This window comes from Uranotaenia lowii, chromosome 2 (assembly GCF_029784155.1).
Source record: "Uranotaenia lowii strain MFRU-FL chromosome 2, ASM2978415v1, whole genome shotgun sequence".
Lineage (NCBI taxonomy): Eukaryota > Metazoa > Arthropoda > Insecta > Diptera > Culicidae > Uranotaenia > Uranotaenia lowii.
In genome coordinates this window covers 111149015-111173388 of record NC_073692.1, presented here as the reverse complement: position 1 = coordinate 111173388, position 24374 = coordinate 111149015, and the positions used below count along the sequence as shown (strand labels likewise).

Here is a 24374-nt window from a genome sequence, read left to right as displayed (position 1 = left end):
TGTTTTTATAACATTTTGAATTCATGTTAAGAAAAAAAAAAAAAATGATACACTCAAGTTTAAGTTTAAGCTGTGATATTGATCCTTCATATTTTAATCTGCATCTCAGGAAAGTCAACCTTTCTAAGATCAAGGAAATATTGAATAACCACAAAAAAAATTATAGATGGCAATAGATCTAAGACAATTGTCCTTGTAAACTTTATTTATAAATGAAAATCTTAATTAATGGTTCGGCCACGGTTAGCTTAAGCCCGCCCCAAAGGAATGATAAAACTAATACTATCGGCAAAGTCACCCCAATCGGCTCGCTTCAGCTGGAACGTCGTTACCCAGCTGAGGATGACCACCAGCCACATAAGCGATCCGATACCGGACATTATCACATCTGTCAGGAATGAAACAAAGATATTAGTCATACCGCAATTGAGTGATGGAGTATTTTTCAACTTACATTTCTTGATCTCCTTCTGCTCGTCATAGGCCGGCTTCCGAAAGGCCTCATTGAAAAACCAGCAGGTATTGATGGCCCACACGAAGGGGAGTAGTGCAAATCCGACTAGAGGACGAAATTTAGAATCCGGAATGTTTTGTTTTTCGTTGAGGGCAACCAAATAGAGGGCTTACCTTTGAAGTACCATTTGCAAAGATACAGTTTTTGGTCGTTGGGAGCTCTGCTAAGGTCCATGTTAAACTTATCGAGCAAATTACTTTTCAAATATTAAGAGATTTCTAATAAAAATTGAGGATTCAGGGAAGTCGTGAAATATTCCTTGAACGAAATCAAAACAAACACCCACAACAGTTACATTTGAAGGCGTTATCAAACGTTTCAACAATTTTGTTTGCGAATAAGGTTTGAGTCTTTGATGATTATACGAAAATGTAACGTTGCGTGTGTCGCCATCTTCAATTGAGCACACAATATGTGCGACCTGGGGGAGGAACTGGGTTGCCAGGTGCCCAGATTTGTCTGTAAAACCAAGACTTTTGACCCTTGGTCCAGATATTGGTCAGACACAGATTTTGCCCAGATTTTTGCTGAGAATGCCCAGATTTTACAGATTTTCAAAGTTGAGTGATGAAACCAATATTTATGCATCGGATTTGATCCGTAAGTGCCAGATTAGACTGAAATCTCGCTTGTATTCATTGGTATTTCACCAAGCATTTATTACCACTTCTTTTTTTTAAATACGATCAACATGGTACGTGGTAGGAAACAGTGTCCTCAGCTCGAAAATAACCTGAATACCACAGGACAATAACACCCCCCCCCCGGTCACATGTACCGTCAAATGTCTTGTTTAGTACCAAATTTGTGATCTTCCCTGTGCACAGACAAACACAGACTTTTTTTCAAAATTGCCCAGATTTTTACTCCTCAACACCTGGCATCCCTGGGGAGGAAGACTGAATAAAAAAAAAAAAAAATTCAAACGTCAAATTTCTCTCATCAATCTACCGACCAGTGCGAAGGTTCAAAATTTTACTTTCTTATTTAGTAATTTTTAATAAAACTTTTTTCATGCTGAAAAGCACTTGTTTTGCATAAAACAATGATTTAATTAGGTTTTGTTTTGCTCTGGCAAATTCCTGCATGATCAGGCGTATTATGTCGCTCAAATTTCGTCAAAGTTTTGAAGCTGATAAATAAAAATGGCTTGATTAATGGTTGTTCTAAAAATATAGCTAAATCTAAATTTAGCACCTAAACAACTGAGTTACATGACTCACTACACGAAACTGATCATCTAATGTTAAAATTTGAACGATTATAAATCTTTTCAACAATTGCTGGCTTTTTGCCGAACAATAAAAAAACGATGCAGAAAACGATGCAGCAAATTTCAGTCTTCCTCCCCCAGTGTGCGACTTGACGAGAATTTGAATTGTCACAGACTTCATACACAATTAAAAAATAATTGTTTTAGCGAACTTTAAAATCGGAAAATATATTTTTTTTAAGTTTTATTTTATTTTCATAGCATTCTGTCTCACGACATAACTTGACGAACATAATTCTCAAAACCTACTTTTAAATTAAAACAGGTAAATTATATTTTAGTTAGATTTCCTTTAGATGAATGGGGCGGTTAAAAATAACAAATCTGACAAAATGGACGAAAATGGCAAAACAATTACCAAAGTGAAAAAAATTGATGAAAAAGACAAAAATAACAAAGACGACAAAATTGACAAAAGCTTATCGTTTTTGTCACTAAGCCGTTTAAAATATTTTTATATTTGTTAGTTTAATGTTTGTACACTCAGAGAAATCTTGGTGTTTGAACCAAACAAAATTTGATTTTGATTCAAAAAAATATTCTATTGAAACAAACTCCTTTTTTATTTGAAACAATGTACTTAAAAAATACTTTGAATCAAAGAATTTGTTTTAATTTCAAAGGTGAAAAATTCTTTGAAATAAAGGAAAACAGATTAGAAATAAAGGATTTTTTATTTGTCCCAGAATCAGAGGAATTTTCCTTTGTTTGGCGACTAAACAAAGGAAAATTCCTTTGTCCTAAAATCTTTTTCGCTGCGTTTTTGCCTATTCAACCATTTTATTATTTTTGGCATTTTATCATTTTCTCCACTTTGTCATTTTTGTTCAATATCGGAGAAATTTGTTTAAAAATTGTCCTTCTTTTAAGAATTTTTTATTATTTTTAGGACCACAATTCAGTCTAATTATTAAACATTCCAAAGATTCCACTGATTTTTCGTATTTGATTTTTGCTCAAAAATTTTCCCGGAGATCTCGTCGTATTAACACATTTTCAAGTTATTTCGCATATTATTTTTACTCCTAAATTTCTTTGGTCTTCTCTTATAGGTGATTTTTAGGAGTAAAATTCGAAATTTTTGTCGCTTTGAGATGGGTTGGGATGGTAACACGTTTTTTGCCTTTCTTTCAGAAAGGTATAGTTATCAGTCAATTTGGGAGATCATTAATTATGGGTCTTAGATATACCTTTATGGTACCTATCGAATCAGCTCGGCGAGTACAGAAGATGTCAGTGTATTTGTGTGTATTAGTGTGATTTTTTGTAAACTTTGTCCAACACGTTTTTATTATGAATTTTTTTTTTAAAGTCAAGAGTAAACTTTCAAGGTCTCAAATAAAAAAATATCTGCACAAGAAAAGTATATTTCTGCACATGAAAAATAATTTCCAACTTAAAATTACTGTTAAGGAAAAAAGCATGAAATTTAGGGTTCTAGAGTAATTTTTTTCGATGAACGCGATTAATTTCGAGTTGTTAGATAAACAAGTACTGAAGTTTTCATGTTTTATATTTTTTTGACAATTGAAATTGAAATTGTTACCAAATATTATAAGAAATCGAAACCACACGGAATATAGGTTTCGAAGTCTTCAGCGAAGTTGTTGAATAAATTAGAATCTTTAATAGCTCTTCTTCAAATCTTTAAAACTTTTTTTTTTTGGTTTTTTTAACGGGATTTTATTCATCCCAATATAAAAGAAACTCAGAAACGCCCCTCAGTGATACTAGTTAACTGAAATTTCGTTTCTTTTAAATTATATAAAAAAGGAAATTGAGGAGATGACGGATGATATGGAGATGATTGAACATGGGGCTTGCGAATCCTTGCTTAAATTGATTCAAAATGAGATTTTGTATTTCACAGTGGTTTTTATTTGAACATCAGTTATTAATGATAGGTTTCAACCAAATACGACAACCGATTCAAATTCAGGATACCAAATTACAAGCAACATTTCAACAACCCTATACGCATCCCCATCCCTGCCAACCCCCACCCAAAGAGAGAGGGTGAAATCCCCGAATAACTAGTAAAAGAATCTTTGCCATTTTTTCCATTTTGAACCACTGCACAGTGGAAAATTGCTGGCCATCAGTCAAAATTTTGTTTTTGAGTTTATCATTTCATAGTATTTTTAGATTTTTTTCTTTCTAAAATCTCCAAATCTCAAATTTTGGCGCAATATCATGAAATTTGATTTTCCAAATTTTTGATATTTTTTGGAAAAAAGGCACTATTTCAAAATCCTCTTTAGCTACAACTGCTATAACATCGAATGTATTTAGCAGCTCGAATGAGAAACCCCCCGAGGCAGTATGAGCACCATTAATGAAGGCATAATGAGTATTTTCCGCCGGGGATTCTAGCAGCGAATTCGACTCGATGAAATCAACTGAGTAATAGAGCTACAGCTTAACTTATATCGTCTGACGATTTGGCCTATTGGTTAGATGTCGGAAAGGTAATCAGTAGGCTCGAGTTCGATTCCTGGTCGAGGTGATTTTTTTTTTTCATTTATCATTCATGATCATGATTGCACTAACCGGTGAGGCTTAGATTCATCAAACAAAGCAATAACAAAATAATCTAGGTCTGTTTGTAGAATTCAAAGAATTAACACATGCTCATACATTATGTTTCTGGTGTTTTGTTTGACGGATGATGCTTTGATGCTATTAGCTGTATAATGTAACAATAAAAAAAATCAAGCATAAATGGTATGTGCAATAAAAAATCCCCTCGAACAGGAATCGAACTCGAGTCTACTGATTACTTCTCCGACACCTCACCAATAGGCCAAATCGACAGACGAAACAAGCCAAGCTGTAGCTCTATTATTCAATTGACTTCATCGAGTTGAATTCGCTGCTAGATTCCGCGGCAGAAAATGCTCATTATGCCTTCATTGATAGTGCTCTGTTCGCCTCTAGTGAACAAATTAAAGTAAAAACGCGTTTTAAAATTGATTAAAGTGAAAAATCAAAAATTTTATGATGTTGAAAATTGAGAAACAATGTGTAGATCATGTTGCAGTGCGTACATTTCAGATCAAGATGATTTAAAGGTCATAAAAGCTTATTTGGCGGTGCTCAAAAATTATAATATTTTCGTCACTTGAGAACCTAGATGGTTATTATTCAATATTTCTGTAAAGATGAAATGGATATTTCTTTTTTGGTGAAAAATTAATACTATGGGTAGTACGAAACAAGTCCTTATGAAAATTTGTTTAAGAAAATACGTACTTATGTAGAAAAAAGGAGTGCTCATTATGCCCTCATCTCTCCTTCTGTCCTCTTGAACAAAAGAAACACATTCGCAAAGCAACAAATCTATGAGAAATGAAGTAATATTTCTAGAGTTTATTTTGATTAGGTCGTATGAATCATCATAAACAGAATTGAGTTTTAAGCTGCAAACGATTGTAAAAAATGTATTCTTTGTTCAATAAAAACAGGAATTCATTTAGTCATTAATTAACTTCAACAAAATTAGAAGAATGAGTGGCTTAAAATTTTGTTAGGTAAGTGAGATATGTGTTAGCTAGGAAAGTAGGCGTTGCCTTGTGCGAGCCGAACGTGTTTTTTTCTTCGTCCGCAAAAGTTTTGTTTTAATTAAATTTAAGTGACAAAAATCAAAGTTAAACGACGAAGAAGTGCAACCACCACTGCGGTTTATCATTGGAGTGATTACCGGTTTTTCAGGATCAACTCTAATCTTATTCCAGTCTTCAACAAATTTGTCGGGCATGAAATTTTCTATAAAGTCATTGAACTGATGATTGTCGTAAATATGTAGTCAGAAAAATCGATGGTCATAGAACATTAGGTCAAAAAACCCCATTGGGAATCGAATGCAAATAGACTTAAAAATTTAAAATCGCTCTAATTTCAAAAAAGCCCGATGAAACATTTCCAAATTTTCAGGATGGATGCCTGAATACTATGGGTGGTATGAAAAAAACCTAGTAATTGCTTTTGCTGAACTAAATCGAGCAGTCGAGCAGTCGCTTAAAGCAATTGCTTCGGTTGTTATGAATAAAGTTTTTTTGACAGCTGTTTTCTCAGTCAGGAGCTTTTACTTTTAGAACAAGCTAGTTTGGTATGAATAAAGCTCAAATCTGAAGCAATTGCTCGACAAATCTCCTAGCAATTGCTTTATTTTCTAAGCATGCTCGGTAGCAGACTTTTCCAATAAAAAATTCTTTAATAACGTCATGAATTTATCAAATTAGCAATATTTCATTTCAAAACAATTCAAAAAGGCATTTTCAACATGGATAAAGAAAATTCGAAGTGATAACCCAACTTTTTTCATATTCCGGTCGTTGTATGAAATCATTCGTCTAAGATGACAATAAACAAATCAATTAGTAAATATTTCAAATTAAAAAAAAATCCGGCTATAGTGGAAGAAGTCCCAATTGGCTCAAAGTAAGAAATAAATTGTAATAATTTAAAATATTATACAGATCTATCATTTTTATATAATTTTGTTATAATCCTAAGATTTAAAAAAAAATCTAAATTAAAATACGCGCCTATTGCTATTTTTTTATACATCGGATTATCCCGATCCGAATACATGTGGAAGAGCTTATGATAAATATTAATTTTCTTTAAACATCGACATACGAGCACGCATTTACCAAAAAAATTCCGGTCGTTCTTACACCCACCAACCGCTTCGTCGACTTCAAGGCTACTTTAGCCGTACTTTTCAATTTTCTGATCGCCTTCTTTCATTTTACTTTAGAAAACTTCAGATTCTGCTGGTTGGATAGCTCTATTTTTCGAAGCAAAAGCTATGTTCTAAGACTTTAGTACACATCCGCTAAGCAAATGTTTATTCATACCAAACTAAGCAAATGCTTTGGACTTTTGCTTTGATTGATTTCGAGCTAAGTAAAAGCTATCGAAGCATTTGCTAAACCTTATTCATACCACTTTATATCTTTCGAATGGCGAGTGCCGTTTTGGTGGTCATTTTTTCTTTTTAATAACGTATTTTGGCACACCGTGTACTGGAAGGCCAGGGGTTATTTTTTCAATAAAATTTATAAGTAATTTCATTTAGAGTTACTTCTCAGAAAAATGGGATGTTCCGGCTGATGGCTGCTGGTGATCGGAGTTGAAAAATTTCGGAAAGCTTGGGTGTTTTTTATGCTGATGAAGATACAAACTATTTCTTCTAAAAGTGTTATCTGTTTCGGTTATTTACGCTTCTTAAGAAAGCAAATTTAAAAAGTTCTATCAGCCGTTGTTTAATCAAGTCTTTTTTTACATGTTGTTTTGCTCGAATTCGGTCAAGATTCTTCTGTCACGTCAGGGGCGGTCCTAGAGTCGGCTCTTGGGGGGAGTGATTTTCCAATTTTCTAAAATCAGTCAATATAAAGGAACGTTAATATCGGGTGAAAAAAAATCATTCGAGTGAGCGAAAGGAGAAGGGAGGGGTTGCGGAGGGGGGGGGGCTTATCCCTTTATAAAACAACCAGCGAATCAATAATAACCAGTGCGAATAAATTTTGAATTTTTTTTTATTTGTAGGTATAGCTGGTATTTTAGAATTGTCACTTTAAAGGCTCTTTTAAAAATTTCTCGTTATAAATGTAATTTTTCAATGAAAATAGTACACACGTTGTTGAGAGATGAACACGTACAAAAAATTCAAGTTATCTTCATTTTTTTACTGAGCTTCTAAATATTAGCGATCTGGTATTTTATAATTTTTCGGAAGTATTTTACTTTTCACCGTTAGGCCCGATAAACAAATTAACAAACATAACTAATGAATAACATAAAAACATTAATGAATCGTGATTTGGAAATTTAGTATTATAATTTTCAAATTTGGAAACACAATATATAAAATCAACACTTCAAATATAAATTAAGTAGAAAAAACCGATTATCAAAATCAGTTTCTAAATTCTGGAACCGAATTTTATTTGATTTGCTCTTGAATTTAAAGTTTTCATTCAAAATTTTCAATTTTAATTGTATTACAACAAATAAATTACAAAGAAAAGTGATTAATCTTTGTTCACCTTCACATAATTACCAATTTTTTAAATAATTTTGAATTATAAAGAAAATTATGAAATGAAGGGTTAATTCTGAATGTTAATACTTTTCTTTAGTGAACAGTCTCAATCATTTGCAATTGAAATAGCCAAGCTTTCAGATTAAGAATATCAAACCTTATGCTAAATTTTAAATTAAAATTTCAATATTATTGTGTAGATGTGCTGAAAGCAGTATCGGTGACATAACTTGCTGTAGATCTAGAAACCCAGGATTGGTTAAAAATCACGAAAAGATCTTCTGACTGTTTTGCATGTTAGAATGCCTTGTTGCCGAAAAAATAGTGGAATGATAAGGGGATAGTTTTAATTCACAAGGGAAAAATAAAAACCGTGGCCAACCGATTTTGGAAGCTTTTTGCGTCTCAAACTTGATTTTTTTGTCTGTTTTTTTCCCTTCTTATTTTCTGGCATTGAGTAATTTTAAAACTTAGCAGTTCAGAGTGAAATCGATCAATGATAATTGATGAAGTAACTAACCTGAACAAAAAAAATTTGTTAAATCTTTTCATTATCCTTTATTCATTCAACAATGCAGGTCAGAGGGAAGAATGCTAAAAAGTAACAAATTTCCGGAAAAAACAGTACAGATTTCGTCTAGATAATCTAGATAATCACTTGTGCTAAAAAGTGCACAAATTTCTTCAATGAGCCTTGTATTTTCAAAATTTATACCGGAAAAAGGGGCTGATAAAATAATACAAATTTGCATTTAGAGCTCCTAAATAAGTTGAAATCAGTTTTCAAATTCTTTGCACTTCGGAAAATGTGAACTTTGTTTTCTTGTGTTTTGAAAGCAGATTTTGGGTTCTAGAGATGAATTTGAATCTCTATCTCCAACACCAATTCCTGAAACAGCTGGTATAAATACTTTTTTGTTCCTTTTTGGCACTTAAAACTCATAGGAAACGCAAAAGTCATAAAACGTAATCTCTTCCTTCGATTTATTGTTGCTGAAATCTCTTGAAAGGATTTTTTTCAAATTTAAACTCTTACTATGAATATTTTATATTCGATTTCTGTTTGGCAGTAGATGTATATTTTCACAGTCATCCATAATATGAATGTTTGATGTGATACATTTCAAACAGAATCAAATAAAATCAGATCTAAAATTTAAATTTTTGTTTCTGAATTTCATAATATAGGTAATCAATTTTAAGTTTATAATTCATATTTGAATGGTGGATTAATTGAAGGTGATAAATTCTCGAGAAAGAAAATCTTTACTGTGATTCAGAATCTGATTTTTTATTTATTTTGCAATTGATGGAAATAAATGTATGATGAAAGCAGAACAAATATTTCAAGTATTTCAGTGTTATAACCACTTTCATCCCCCTATATGACTTTTCCAAATTTTTCATTTTATTTATATTCAAAACAAAATCAAGAATTCAGAAGCTCTGAATTTGAAGCTAATACTAAAATTTGTTGCGATTTGCTCGTGTTAATTGAGGCATATGAGGGAAATTAATGACAATTTAAAAAAAAAAGTTGTCCCTACATTTTATTAATAGCAAATTCCAAATCAACACTCAACAACACACTTTTGTTGAGTAACTTATCAACAAAAGTTATTTGGTATAATTCAGTCCAGGGAATTCTAAATTACAGCTGCTTGAGTTTGGTGGACCGACTTTTTCAATATTGAGCCTTTTAAGTGATAAATTAACTTTTTTGTAGAATAAACACCCCCACGGAGTGGAAAATTTTTAAAATTGGAAAGCACATCTACTAAGAAAAGTTCCAACTTTTTATAGGAATTCAAGCTTTGCGGGTATTTGGAACGGTTTTTTTGCCGCTTGGGGGGGGGGGGGGGGTAATCACCCCGATCACCCCTCCCATAGGACCGCGCCTGTGTCACGTTAACGGCCAACCCTCCAAAAAGTGTTTGAAAAGGAGGAATCGTGGCATCTGAAAGTGACGGAAATGTGTTGCAAATAGTTTCTTCGACAAGACTTGTTACAAGTCAGTGATAAGTTAAGTGTCCATAAATTTGCCCCAACACCCAGAGCTAAATTTTTTTCTGGTTGTAACATGTGAGATTTTCGTGGCTTGCTATGATTGATAATATGTAAGAAGAATCTGGAAAATAAAGGTTCAGTGAAAGTAATGAAATTTTGACTAGGACCTGAGAAGAACTGATAAAGATTTTTAGTAAAAACGTAAAAAATGTGATTTCCTGTTTGAATTGGCGTCTAACTTTGGAAGTTTCGGTTGAGACCAATCCATTTTATTTTTCTTATTTCAATTTTACAAATACATTTGCACTTTATTACTTATTTAATTATAAGAAGCGTTTGGCAGGGATCTCCACGCTTCATCCCTCCCTCGTTCCTGTATCCTTTGCGTTTTCATCACATGGTTGGCCTGACCGTAGTAGTTTCTGCAATGCATGTTCTATGTATCAGAGACTATGTTGACAAGAAAAATGAGGAACGCAAGTTTTTCATTTTCCAGGATGCATACAAGTTTTGGCCATGTTGGTGTAAGAAGAAGAAGGAGAAGAAGAAGTTAGGTAAGTGAGATATGTGTTAATTTTTACAAGCCGATACGTTCATATATTTTTCGACTACAACAGGAAGTATCTTCCTGAACAATTTATTAGCCTTGGACACGTTTACGTTGTACTTGCTGGATCAACAGAGACACAGGTGGTAGCTAATAGTGTCCTGTCTCATAGAAACATTTCGCCGAAGGACAGTCCGTCGCAGAAATGTTCCGAAAATCAATCATTATTTGATTAGTCATGCTTTACTGCATTCAGAGCCAAAAAATCGAAGCAGTCAATTTTTCCTTCTTCAACCAAATCATATAAACAATTATGCATGACAACGACGCTTCTGTATTTGAAACATTCCCGCAAAACATGATGTGGTAAAGAAGGTCGCAGGCTATCAGCAACGAACGTCTCTATGGTGATTGCCTTCCTTGATGGTTTTCAACCTTCTAGGATGACAACTTATTAGAGCAAGTTCAAACTTGTTAGAGCAAGAGCAAACGGAATTGCGAAGTTTTGGGCAAATTAAATCATTTTTGAAGATTGAATTCAAAATTTAGCAAAACGACGTTTGCACCAAAGCATCAATGCAAAAGGTTGTGTTGACTTGTAACAACAAAATTGCCCATATCGAATACATAGGCATAATCTTTATCCAATTTACGATTGGTAAACAAGTTTTCAGGCAATTCTCAACAATACTTTTCATACTAGAATTAAAAAGGTGTTGTGAAACTTTCCTCGCGATTTCCTCGAAACTCGTTAAGTGGCTCATACGACCTAATCAAAACAAACTCTAGATTTCTTATGAAAAAAAAATTAAGAAGAGAAGAAGATTATTTTTTATTTAAAAAAAAGGCTTATAAAAGCAAACTTAGTTGAAATCAAGGGGTCGTCCTTGAACTTCGTGATAATTCTGTCTGTTTATCTATTCGCTATATATTCAGAAACTAATCGATTTACGAAAAAATTGACAGGTGAAAACATTGAAGGCCGTGGAAGGTTCCTCAATATTTTGAGAACCCTCCCCCTTTCTGGAAGGAAGGACAACAGTAAAAAATAGGGGATATGGATAGGAAAAATATTTTAAGGATGATTTGAGATCCTCACCCCTTTGAGTGTGGATATAGAAAGGAAGAGAAACGAGAAATGACCATATGATAAATATTGCTCTGTCCTTTTTCAATTGGGAAGATAAAAAGGCCCATCCCTCTTTCCACTGAGGGAATGAGAAAAGGGAAGGGAGTCTCCTATACAATTTTATGCATTACCCGAGAACAAGTCGAACAAACGAAACTAAATTTGTGATGGGATTATTAGAATACGATTCGAGACCCCTACCTCTCTCCAATGGGAAGAGAGCATGGAGGAGAAAGTATTCATACAATATTTGTTGGATGACTTGAGAACATTTTATTCAAATTTAGTAGTAGAAATTTTTATCTATGATTTTTTAAGGCTTCTTTCTCCTTAGACTGGAGAGTCAGAAATGGGGAAGGGGAGCTCGCATACAATTTTTTTTTCATAACTCGAGTGCTAATCCCGCAGATAATTACAAATAGGGGAAAGTATTTTGATACAAGAAATGATGATTTGGTACCCCTCTCCGGATAGGAAAGAGGAGAGAGATGCTATACGTTTGTTCAGCATAATTCAAGAGGTCATCAAATAATTTGAACCATGTTTAACAGGGAAGGGTATTAGGTACGAGAAATAATTCCATGGTTATTAAAAATCCTTTTCTTCTTCCAGTGAGATCCCTCCTTCTTTCAGAGGTGAAACCGGAAGAAGGAAGGTGTGTATAACTCGAAAACTTATCTTGATGTTATTTGGTCACGAAAAATGTTTATATGGCAGTTTGTGGACTCTACCCACATTGCAGGGGAGAGAGGCAAATAAAAACCAGTTCATAGTATCAGATTTAACAATTATTGAAAAACAATTTCAGATCAAGTTAAATAAAAGCATTTAACTGAATTTTATCTTTTTTATAATGCACTTTTCATTTGTAGTTACAGCTCTTATTGTATCGAAATTTTGTCATACATTTTGATTTTTAGAAGGTGTAGCAAAGCACACAGGGTCAGCTTGTAACATATAAAAAAGTTAAATCGTGAAATAAAATTTTTAAAATTGGGTTTCTATTTTATGGACATCCCTAAATAAAAAAAAAATGGATGCCTAATTCGGTTCCAGCATCCCAAAATTAAGTATACTACATGTTTTTTTTACACTTAATAGAACATTTTTTTGCCTGGCCAGCCTTATGACAATGCTGGACGTATCTGCCAGCAATATTTACACGATAGAGTACTGCATTCAAGAAATAATGATTGGACATGAGACGGGGGAATATACGGATAAAATCCCGACTCAGGTTCAATCTATTAATTCAGGGTTTAAGGCTTACCGTTGGGATAATCGAGTAGAGCAACATATTTTTGCGTTCTAAAGTAAAATACATTTTGAAAATTGTATGGAAAATGGCCAAACACAACAACTAAAAAGCGTGTTTTCTCGAAATAAGCTGTTATTCACTTCTACCCCTTTGGCTCTGAGGGCCACTAATGCCAAACTTCGAAATGTTATTTTATCGAAAATTTTTTGCCGAGATATTTAAGCAAGAGTTACTGTTTATCTTCGTAATCCTAATCCGTTTCTACATATACACCTATCTGAGGAACCAAAAATCCAAATTCGGCCATAAAACAGCTACATAGGTGTGGCCGATTCAAATCATCCCATATGGGCGCTGGCCTGGGTATCGAATATGGTAAAAAAGAATCGTGCCACAGTCAGTCATCGATTATAAGCCGGAGTGACTTTATGGGACACGTCAAGGTAGATTTCCAATCATCATTTCGTGGTTTCCCCCCAGCTGGAAATGCGCGGGATCAGATCGCAGCGCAACCTGCCTGCTTTTCGAGGCTCTTAGAGGACACATCACAACGTCCGTCCACGAATTGTGCGGCCTTCCGAACGTTAGGAACCATCATCGCGGAGTGGAGAATCGAAACGATTTCTTGATGTCATCATTATGAAGCAATCGATGATGCTGCACGCAGCCTGAATTCGGGGGGATTGGAACATTGGAACTTTTCGGTACCGACATTTTACATTTTTATCGATTTTTACGCTATAACTGCCCACAACAATGGCTTCGGCGATCGATTTGGGGGAGATCATAAATGCGAATGATCTAAGGTTGGCGTGTATGGTGCATGGTATTTGATCCGAACCGCCCTCATTTCCCCCAGCTGATCATCTAACTTGATTGTTTTGTTTTGATACCCGAACGAAGAAGTTTGGAAATTTTTAATCGAATTCACTCCGGACCCCAAGACTTGAACCGCCGTTTTTGAACGAGTCGCAGAAAAATGTACAACGACACTTCTGGATGGGATGGAATGGGGGAAGAAAGCAAACGGCTGTTGTTGTCATAAAATTTCGAACATTTAGATTTTCGGCCACGGGACGAAATTAGATTTGTGAAAACAGCCTTTTTACGAGCGCTGCTGGCTGAACATTTTTATGATTTATGTTTCGATATTGGTTGGATCGATAGCATTCGATTTGCCGAGGCGTAGATTAGCCGTTGTCGTCTACTGAATAAATAAAAAAGTGATGATACAGTCCACATTTCTTACAGTGCACTTTGTGCTATAAATTTGCTATAACATCCACACCATCTACACACATACTTTTGTTACCAAGTCAGTTGAAATAGAACTCTCGTTAAGATCACACGCGCGTCTTTTTACTCGTCACCAAACCATCCGAAAATCCATTATCCAAACCAGTGCATTTATCCTAAATCTACATAATTTTGGTCCGTTCGATTCCGGATTTGGATAAATCGTGTTTTAAGAAGAATTCCGAGCGAATTTTGTGATGGTTTTCGGTGATTTTAGTCGCAAAAGTTCTTGAACCGCGTGTGAATTTGTGCTCCGCCATTTCTTGCATCATTCGGTAACCGTTGCGCAAAGCAGCGAACAAAGTTTAGTTGTGTTAGTGAGTCGCCGTTTGGCCGAAGAAAACCGAATCGGTAGTGCAATGCTATCCGATCACACACACAAACATATGTGAATTTTGTCTTGTCGCCGATTGGCCGAGAACAAAGAAGAACGCAAAAAGCCGGTTGCTACTGAATGATGCAAGTGAATGAGTGTGTGTGAACATTGTCGTCGTTTGACCATGGACAATTGAATCGTCGCCGATTGGCCGAAGAAGCAAAGCACAAAGGAAGAACAGAAAAACCTATCCGACAAGTGTTGGATGCATGTGTGCATAAGTGGGGGAAATATCCTTTGTGGAACTCTTCCAAGTGAACCTCTATGAGTGGAAAGAGGAAAACAAAAAGTGCGAGAAAGCAAGATAGTGATACTCCCAAGAGAGTAATTGAAAACATACAATCACGACAGTTGGTTGAGTGTACTGAAGAAAACTTTGGAGAAGTGGAGTTCGATTCAAATAGCAGTGTGTTAGTGGCAGCGCAAGCCGCAGAAAAACGAAACATGAAGAAGCAACTGCTGCTATTAATGGATCGCCGTGATCGCATTGTTCGGAAATTGCTGCGCGTGCAGGATTCAATCGAAAATGAGGCAGAACCAAACATCCATCGTCTCAACCTGCATCTCGAAACAGTTCGTCGTTGCTACGATGATTTCGAATCCACACATGAAGCCATTTTTGGCCAAGTGTCGGCAGAAGAAAAAGATGACGTGGAATCGGAATATGCTAATTTTGAGAACTTGCACGACGGACTGTATGTACGATTGCAGACGATGATAGCCGACATGAAGAATGCTCCCGTTATGAATTCTGCCGCCCTTGAATTTCAGCCCAAGCCACAGCCAATTAATCCGATTGCTCACCTCCAGGTTCCGCTCCCTACATTCGATGGTAAGCTAGAAAATTGGTTTTCTTTTAAATGTATGTTCCAAACAATCATGAATCGCTACCCGAATGAATCCCCTGCAATCAAGTTGTATCACCTCAAAAATTCCTTGATCGGTGGTGCAGCTGGGAAAATTGATCAAGATGTGATCAATAATAATGATTACGAATCGGCATGGCGTCTGCTGGAAGACGCATATGAGGATGAACGACTCATCATCGACACCCACATCGATGCATTATTAGAATTGCCAAAGTTATCCAAAGAAAACGGTGATGAGTTGCGCAAGCTAGTAGAGGCTTTATCGAAAAATGTCGATGCTTTGAAGAATAGGAATCTTCCTGTGGAGGGACTATCGGAAATGATGCTGATTAATGTTGTTGGCAAATGTATGGATCGAGAAACGAGGAAACTTTGGGAATCTTCGATGAAAAGTGGAACATTGCCGAGCTACCAGCAATTAGTCGAATTCCTGAAGGAACGAAGCCGAGTTTTGCAGAAACTTCAAGGTCAAACTCAACAGCCAACCAACACATCAGCATCAAGGAGCAAGCAAGCAAAAGTATTTGTGCAATCGACGAGCGAAGCATGTCCTTGCTGTAAAGGTGAGTCATCCATTTATAAATGTCTCTCGTTTAAGAAACTCTCAGCAAAGGAACGATTCGAGAGAGTCAAGAAGGCGGGTCTTTGCTTTAATTGTCTGCGTAAAGGCCACCGCACAGCTCAATGCAAAACTGATCAATGTTGCAAAAGTTGTGGTAAGCCACATCACACTCTCTTGCATTTGAGCGAAACTACGACAACGCAATTTGAAAGCTCTCCGAATCCAAGCACATCAACTCACCAATACAACAAGAAACAAGATGGAACAGCTGACACGCAAATCGTTAATTGCTGCACGCAAACTCAAGCAACTGCTGAACAGATTTTTCTCTCGACTGCTGTAGTATTGGTTGCCGGTGCTGGCAACAGGAAAATCAAATGCAGAGCTTTGCTTGATTGCTGCTCCGAGGCAAATTTGATTACCGAGAATTTAGCTGCAAAATTGAATATCACACCCACCGATTTGAATCCACCGATTACAATCTGCGGATTGAATGGCATGAAGACGATGTCATGCAAGACTGTTCGGACGAAAGTTTCGTCGCGAAATCAAGCCTATTCTGCCAATCTGGATTTTTTAATCACCCCTTCGATCACCGAGCTGCCTACAGGTAAAGTAGACGTTAATTCATGGAATTTACCTCGAGATTTTGAACTCGCCGATCCTTCTTTTAACGTTCCACGCGAGGTGGACTTGATAATCGGCGCAGAAGTTTTCTATGACGTTCTGAAGAAAGGACGAATGAAAATCGGTAACAACCTTCCTACTCTCGCTGAAACTGTGTTCGGCTGGGTTGTTAGCGGTTCAGCAAAGACGACAAATAAGCGATCCTCCAAGCGTGTTTGCCAAGTGAACACCACCCATGATGATGTTAATCGAACCCTTATGAAGTTTTGGGAGCTCGAAAATTGTTGTAACTCTTCTACTATGACTGCGGTGGAACGCGCCGTAGAAAAGCATTTCGAAGAAACGCACCGTCGTTCATCTGATGGCCGTTTTATCGTGCGCATGCCCTTCAATGATATCAGGAATCAACTAGGCGATTCCTTTGAAACTGCCAAGCAAAGATTCAACAAGCTAATAATGAGTCTTTCCAGAAATCCTGCCAAGCGGGAACAATATGAGAATTTCATGAACGAATATCTGGCCCTCGGCCACATGAAGGAAGTTAATGACAGTCCCAAGGAATGTTACTTCCTACCGCACCATGCGGTCTTTAAGGAATCAAGTTCCACCACGAAGATTCGAGTCGTGTTCGACGCTTCGGCGGCGTCGTCAACAGGCATTTCGCTGAATGACACCCAATTGGTCGGCCCAACGGTGCAAAGTGATTTAGTCACTATCATTTTAAGATTCTGTATTCATCAGGTAGTTCTAACAGCTGATATTCCCAAGATGTACCGTCAAGTTCAGATCCATGAAGACGATAGACGATTTCAGCGTATCTTATGGCTCAACAAGAAGGGTGAAATGTCTACTTTCGAATTATCGACGGTCACATATGGTTGCTCAAGTGCGCCCTATTTGGCAACACGGTCGCTAATCCAGTTGGCATCTGATGAATCTGAAACATTCCCGCTCGCGGCGGAAGTAATTCGAAAAGACAGCTACATAGATGATTTCATTACGGGTGGCAAAACAATAGCTGACGTAATTGAAATGTACAAGCAGCTCAACGAAATTCTCGAGAAAGGTGGTTTTGGTGTCCACAAGTTCTGCTCCAACAGCGAGGAAGTTTTGAAAATGATTCCCGCAGAACTTCAAGAAAAGCAGATGGATTTTGAAGGATCGGACATCAACAATACAATCAAGACACTTGGACTGATATGGAATCCGAGTGAAGACTACTTCGTGTTCAACGTACCACCGCTAGACAGCAGCATCAAACCGACGAAGCGCATAGTTTTGGCTGAAATTGGACGTCTCTTCGACCCACTGGGATTTTTGGGTCCAGTGGTGACTTTGGCGAAACTTACTATGCAAGAACTATGGCGATTGAAAATGGATTGGGAAGATGAACTTCCACTAGAGCAACTGGAAATCTGGAAATCGTTCCGGCAACAATTGTGTTCAGTGAAAAATATTCGGAAGCAACGATGTGTTATTCCTGGAAAAGTGAAAAGTGTTGAACTACACGGGTATTGTGACGCCTCTAAGCTCGCTTACGGTGCCTGCCTGTATGTTCGAAGTGTAACTGAAAATGAAGAAATCGAAGTACGTTTGATCTGCAGTAAATCCCGTGTCGCACCACTCAAGCCTATGACCATCCCTCGACTGGAACTCTGCGGAGCCCTCTTGTTGGCTCAACTTACTAAGAAGGTGAAAGAAGCTCTCAACATTAAATTCGACAGTATTACGCTTTGGTCAGACTCACAAATCGTCCTGAGTTGGCTGAAGAAGAGTCCATTAACGTTAAATGAATTTGTATGCAATCGAGTGGCTACTATCGTAGAGCTTACTCACGATTACGAATGGAGATATGTACGATCCCAATGCAATCCAGCGGATTCTTTATCCCGTGGAGAGCTTCCAGAGCAACTTTTAGAGAACGAGCAGTGGTGGACAGGCCCAGTCGCACTACACAAAATGGAATCGATTGAAGAACCGACATTTGAGATTCTTGCAATCGAAAGTCTGCCTGAAATACGGAAAGTGAAACACACGCTGGTAATGGCTCCAAAGCAACAACCATTTGATTTGTCACGTCTAAGCAACTTTAACCGATTAAATCGAGCATGGGGCTACGTGTTAAGGTTCATTGCCAACAAATGTACCAAGACAAAGAATTATGAACCACTTACAGCAGAAGAGCTTTCCAGAGCATCCCGCATAATTTGCAGATTAGTTCAGAACCAAGCATTCGGCGATCTTAAAAAAGAATTGTCATCAGGTTCTATGAAACGAAATAACTACTCAAGTTTGGCACCATTTATCGACGAAGACGGATTGATTCGAGTTGGAGGTAGATTGAAATATTCTGACATTCCTTATGACGGTAAGCATCAAATCCTTATGCCAGAAAAGCATCCTATAACGGAAATGATAGTTCGTCATCTGCACGAGAAGCACTTCCATGTCGGGCACAGTGGCCTGCTCTCGTTCGTGCGCCAGTCTTTCTGGCCAATCAAAGCTAAGGCAGTCATCAAGAAAGTCATTGGAAGCTGCTATCGCTGTTTTAAATGTAAACCTCCACAACTGCAGCAACACATGGGCAATTTACCAAGCTATCGTGTCACGCCAGCCCCACCTTTCAGCCGTACAGGTGTCGATTTTGCTGGTCCGTTTGTTCTCAGGGAAGGAGGACGAAAGCCGAAATACTACAACTCCTACGTCGCAGTATTCGTATGTATGACAACCAAGGCACTGCATTTCGAACTCGTGACAGATATGCGGACGGAAACTTTTATCGCTGCCCTTCAACGTTTTAATGGTCGTCGTGGTTTTCCGTGTGATATGTACTCGGATAACGGAACAACGTTTGTGGGAGCGAACCACGAACTTGCAGCCTTGCGAAAATTATTTGAAGATCAACTCCACCAAAGAAAATTAAAGGACTACTGTAGTTCTGAAGGCGTAACATGGCATTTTATTCCGCCAAGAAGTCCTCACTTTGGAGGCATCTGGGAGGCTGGAGTAAAATCGATGAAATATCTGATGAAACGTGTTGTTGGCGAAACGCGTTTAACCTACGAAGAAATGTATACATTCCTGGTCCAAGCAGAGGCAATACTCAACTCACGTCCGTTATCAGCGTATTCGGATAATCCTAACGATTTTTGCGCTTTGACTCCATCACATTTTTTGACTGGAAGATCCTCAAAGGCATTACCGGAACCAAGTTACGACGATCTCAAGGTTGGAAGACTATCAAGGTGGCAGCACATTCAAATAATGCGTGACCATTTTTGGAAAAAGTGGTCAGCCGACTACTTGCATACACTCCAGACACGTCAGAAATGGAAGGGCCGTGTGTTGGAAATCCATGAAGGCGCATTGGTTCTTCTACGAGACGAAAATATCCCACCCCAACAATGGAAATTAGGTCGAATCATCTCAACGCATCCTGGCAAGGACGGCATCGTCAGGGTGGTAACAGTTCGTACAGCCAAAGGTGAATACCAGCGTGCTGTAACCAAGGTTTGCCTGCTTCCTGATGTTGACTCTGACGACTCAACGGGGGGAGTATGAATAAATAAAAAAGTGATGATACAGTCCACATTTCTTACAGTGCACTTTGTGCTATAAATTTGCTATAACATCCACACCATCTACACACATACTTTTGTTACCAAGTCAGTTGAAATAGAACTCTCGTTAAGATCACACGCGCGTCTTTTTACTCGTCACCAAACCATCCGAAAATCCATTATCCAAACCAGTGCATTTATCCTAAATCTACATCTACCTACCATAAAATTTTCTTGAGTACAGATTCTTGTCCTAGGAAGGACGGATTTGTGACACGGTTGATTAAAAATTTAAACGGTTTCTGTGATTGATTTTCTGTCCATCTCAGTTCTCAAGAAATGTGTGACCTACATTTGTAGGTCGACGATGTCCAAAATATTGTTATTTATGATGAATACAATGTAAAAAAGCACCTATAGCATTTCGAATAATCTGAAAAAAAAAGTCATTGAACATATCTTTGAAAACCCTTACTTTTCATTAATAGTGTTTTAAATTTAATGATGCTGTATTGTCTCTGGGACTCCTTTTGACGAAGAGAAGCCCAGATGTTTTCATGGTTCAGTCGGTCAAATTTTCGAAATCAACGAACACCATCAGAAGAAAGTCTTGGAATTCGTTGGTTTGTTAAAGTATTTTTTTTACATATCGTTGTGATATGGTCCACACATGACAATCCGGATCGAAATCCACCTTGTTCCCATTAGGAGTGTAGCGTCTGTGTTTTATTTGATCCCTGAAGGTTTTTTTTCTAAAACTTGAATAAAACATTATCTTAAGAGTGTTGCTAAAACTTCAATAAAACACATACTTTCCTGTTTCTATTATTCCTTAGGTACCTGTTTTAAAAAGCACTTAATGCGCTTTTAAATCAAGCGTTCAAACCAAATTGAAAAACTGCTTTATTGGAACAGTGGATGTAGGCATGATAAAACTAAGTGACAGATTAAATTGACAATCGAGAAGAACGTTTACACGCTTAAACTTTTTTACCTATTTTTGAGATAGCATAACCTGTTTTGAAAGGATTTTGAGTGATGGCTTTGAGAAAAACGGGCTCTCAAAATGATACAAATTATCACAGTTAAATTGATCTGAAAAATAAAAACAACTTTGTTGTATCCGAATTAAAATTTTAAAAGAACCGCAAATCAGTCCACATAATCAATAGCTCAAATTTTAGGGTTCAAATTATAGCACACTGTGAATAATCCATGAATCCAGTGCAAATGGAGTTTAATCCTGAAGACATAGTACTCAGAAAAAGCTTCATTCAACGCCGAATAAAGTACTTGTTTTATTTATCAATCAATGTCTCTCACTCTTCTACCTAAAGCAAAATAAAAACGATTTTAGAACTTCGACAGTATGTTAATCATTGTAATAGTTATCTGATACTGGAGATTCTGTGATCAGAAGAGTTGTTTTTTTTATGAATCAACAATCAAACAACGAAATAATTGAGGATACGGAATTCTTAGACAAAAATTTGGATGTTATAAACCATTAAAATCAAAGATCTGGATTGAACAAACCGTTCATGAAAACTGCTGTTCTATTTCGTTTTGGTCTTACGCGCTTTCGATATTGATTCCATCTTTACGGCTTCAAATAAATAAGGAGAGTATCGAAAATTAACTATAAACATATTTGGGCCTTCTACTTACTAACGCGTGAACTGTGCTCTCCTGTATGTAGCATCTTGATCTGTCAAGAGTGAACCAGCGCACACAGGAGTATTTTACCCCAAATCCTGGCCAAAACCTCTAAATTAAAATTCAAAAAAAATCTATAATTTTTAGGTTTTTCGGTTGTTAGATAGTTGTTGTATATAACTATTGTCGATTTTCAACCATCGGTATAGTGAGTTCGTAATGGCATAGCTCGAAACATTGATGTATCACAATTATAAATTTTGTCTTTCAAAATTTGGTATAAACACGTACAATTGCAGGCTGCGTAGCACGCAGAATAATGTGACTTTTAACAAAATTTGTTCTACAAATTTTCAGCTATAACATGACCAATGAATTATGGTTGAAATTGCGTTCATTTCTTGATAAACACATGTAATAGAGAAGCTAAACAAAATAGTGCAATGTTTTTTAACAAACTTATATTGTTTTTTTACAAATTAGTGTTGAAGTTTATCTTCCGGGCTCCGCCGGGAAAAAATTCACATATCACAGGAATGCTTCTAACTTCCTTAAACATGTCCAAAAGAAAAATCTTGCGCATACTTGCGAATTCGAGCTGTTTTCAATTTTGAAATCTAAAAATTTGAGCGATTTTCGTCCCTAATTTTGTTTCAGATAGCGAGCATACCATGCATTTACTTTGTGTTATACAAACGTGTTTAATTGCGTTTGATTTGTATGTTTAAGAATGGTATTTTTCGTCATTTCTGATAGTTGATCGGCTCGTTTGCTTCGAATTTGCTTGAAAACAAACATTTTATAAGGGTGCAGCGAGTGACCCAAAAAATACCAAAATTAAGAAATTGGAAATTTTGGTTAAAAATGAGTTGTGTATACTTGAAAACAATGAAAAAAAGATTTTTAATCATTTTAAAGAAAAAAACAGGTTTTGGCCAACTTTTTCCACAGAGTACTCCTATGTGCAGCGCTTTGTTTACGTTTGAAACATTCGTTTCTCCCAAAATGTCGCGAATTAAAAAAAAGTTAAAATTCGTGTGTTGGACACTTGGATGCGAGAGAAGGGCATCTCGATGAATGAAGTGGCAAAACGTTTCGGCATTCATCCGGCGAGCGTAAAATCCATCATCCTCAAGATCGGGGAATACTATACGTTCGATGATTGACCTGGAAGAGGCAGAAAACCAGGACCATCTGACCCAAATCTGGACCGTAAGGTAATCAACCTCGTAAACCGGAATCGATCGATATCCATACGGGATTTGGCGAAAAAAGCTAGGACATCGATCGGAATGGTACAGCGGATCAAGAAGCGGAACAACCTGAAGACATACAAGAAGCAGAAAGTGTTCAAACAAACGGCTGAACAAAAATCACGAGCCAAAACCAGAGCCCGGAAGCTGTATCATCGGATGAAACTTACCTAAAAGAGGATTCCAGTACTTTTCCGGGACCATAATTCTACACTGCAGCTATTGGGGAGGATGTGAGTGACCACGAGAAGTCGATTGAGGTGCAAAAATTTGGCCTGCGGACTGAAGTCGGTGAGTTTCTTTACAAACACGGAAAAAAATTGCATGGGTTTTTCTAATACAGAGTAATGATAATTTTACTATAACCATCATTTAGTATTTTCGACCATGATTTAGTATTTTTTACCAAAAATCTGGGTGATAATACTACGACATAGTATTTTTACTATGCTTACTTTGACAGCTCATAGTAATTTGCTCGTGGCTTAATTACCATGCGCATGATATTTTGATATTACACAATTCGTGTTCTTGAAATTACCATGCCCATGGTATTGTTGAAACACCGTCATTTGTGTTGTCGAAAATACTATGCTCATTATAATTCATAGCAATTTGTGCTTCGGTCGAGTGTTTTTTTTTTCGAGTCTGCCTGTCGGGGTCTCGGAACGCGGACAAAATTGTTGCGCGGGAACGTCGGTGAGGTGGTTATGCTGTTTCAACTAATCAGGTGACCGGCGCACTTGGTGTGAGGATTGGAATCAGCGTCATAGTCGGATCGGGAAACGCATTCCCTCAGGTGAGTAGATTGTGTTTTTTTTTGTTACTTCTAATTTACTACTTATAGAATATGCTAACAAAATCTTTCTTCTAATCTTAAGGTGTTCCATTCGATGCAACCCGAATTCCCTGGCCGTGGGGGTCTCCCTCCCAACCAGCCGCTGAAGATTAACGGGATGATAGCAATTTCCAGAATCCTTGCCCATTTTCTGGATCATTGGTCTTAAGATGACTGCCAACGTTCATATCGATTCCAGCGTAAGTACAACAATTACCAAATTTGATCTGCTCATTAAGTTTTTTTTTTAATTTTTTTTCAGAGCCCGACAATTAATCATCAAAGTTATTAGCGGACCATTTTAGTTATTATGGAAAAATAAAAAGGTAATTTGTTTCAAACTAAATTATTTCTAGATCTCGAAAAATCACAAAGAGTATTAATCCTATCGTGCTGCAATATAGTTATACCATGGCGCATGGTAATTTTGCTATCAAATCAAGCAACATATACTTATTTATATCATAACACGTACCAATTTTATTATGAAACATTTAAATGTTACCATGCACAATGCAAAAAATACCAATGATTTTATTGACGATTTTACTACGAACGTA

The 24374-nt window shown here is 36.8% G+C and overlaps 2 protein-coding genes across 2 annotated transcripts; one reads left to right on the top strand and one right to left on the bottom strand.

The window, feature by feature from the left end:
* Nucleotides 1–160: 160 nt before the first annotated feature.
* LOC129748749 (gamma-secretase subunit pen-2-like) lies at nucleotides 161–793 on the bottom strand. Its single transcript, XM_055743481.1, has 3 exons — nucleotides 628–793; nucleotides 455–559; nucleotides 161–388 (listed from the first exon to the last, which is right to left on the bottom strand). Exons 1-3 carry the CDS (start codon nucleotides 686–688, stop codon nucleotides 249–251), a joined length of 306 nt encoding a protein of 101 aa, XP_055599456.1. The 5' UTR covers nucleotides 689–793; the 3' UTR covers nucleotides 161–248.
* Nucleotides 794–14893: 14100 nt separating this feature from the next.
* LOC129741778 (uncharacterized) lies at nucleotides 14894–20068 on the top strand. The gene has a single exon (XM_055733563.1). The coding sequence runs from the start codon at nucleotides 14894–14896 to the stop codon at nucleotides 20066–20068; it is 5175 nt and encodes a 1724-aa protein (XP_055589538.1).
* The last annotated feature ends 4306 nt before the right edge of the window (nucleotides 20069–24374 follow it).

Bases quoted from the DNA above. Each gene is read 5' to 3' on its own strand.
- LOC129741778 (XM_055733563.1), top strand. From the start codon at position 14,894: ATGAAGAAGCAACTGCTGCTATTAATGGATCGCCGTGATCGCATTGTT.
- LOC129748749 (XM_055743481.1), bottom strand. From the start codon at position 688: ATGGACCTTAGCAGAGCTCCCAACGACCAAAAACTGTATCTTTGCAAA. The intron at 560-627 runs GTAAGCCCTCTA...TTCGTCCTCTAG, and splicing joins TTGCAAATGGTACTTCAAAG to TCGGATTTGCACTACTCCCC. The intron at 389-454 runs GTAAGTTGAAAA...CATTCCTGACAG, and splicing joins GCAGAAGGAGATCAAGAAAT to ATGTGATAATGTCCGGTATC.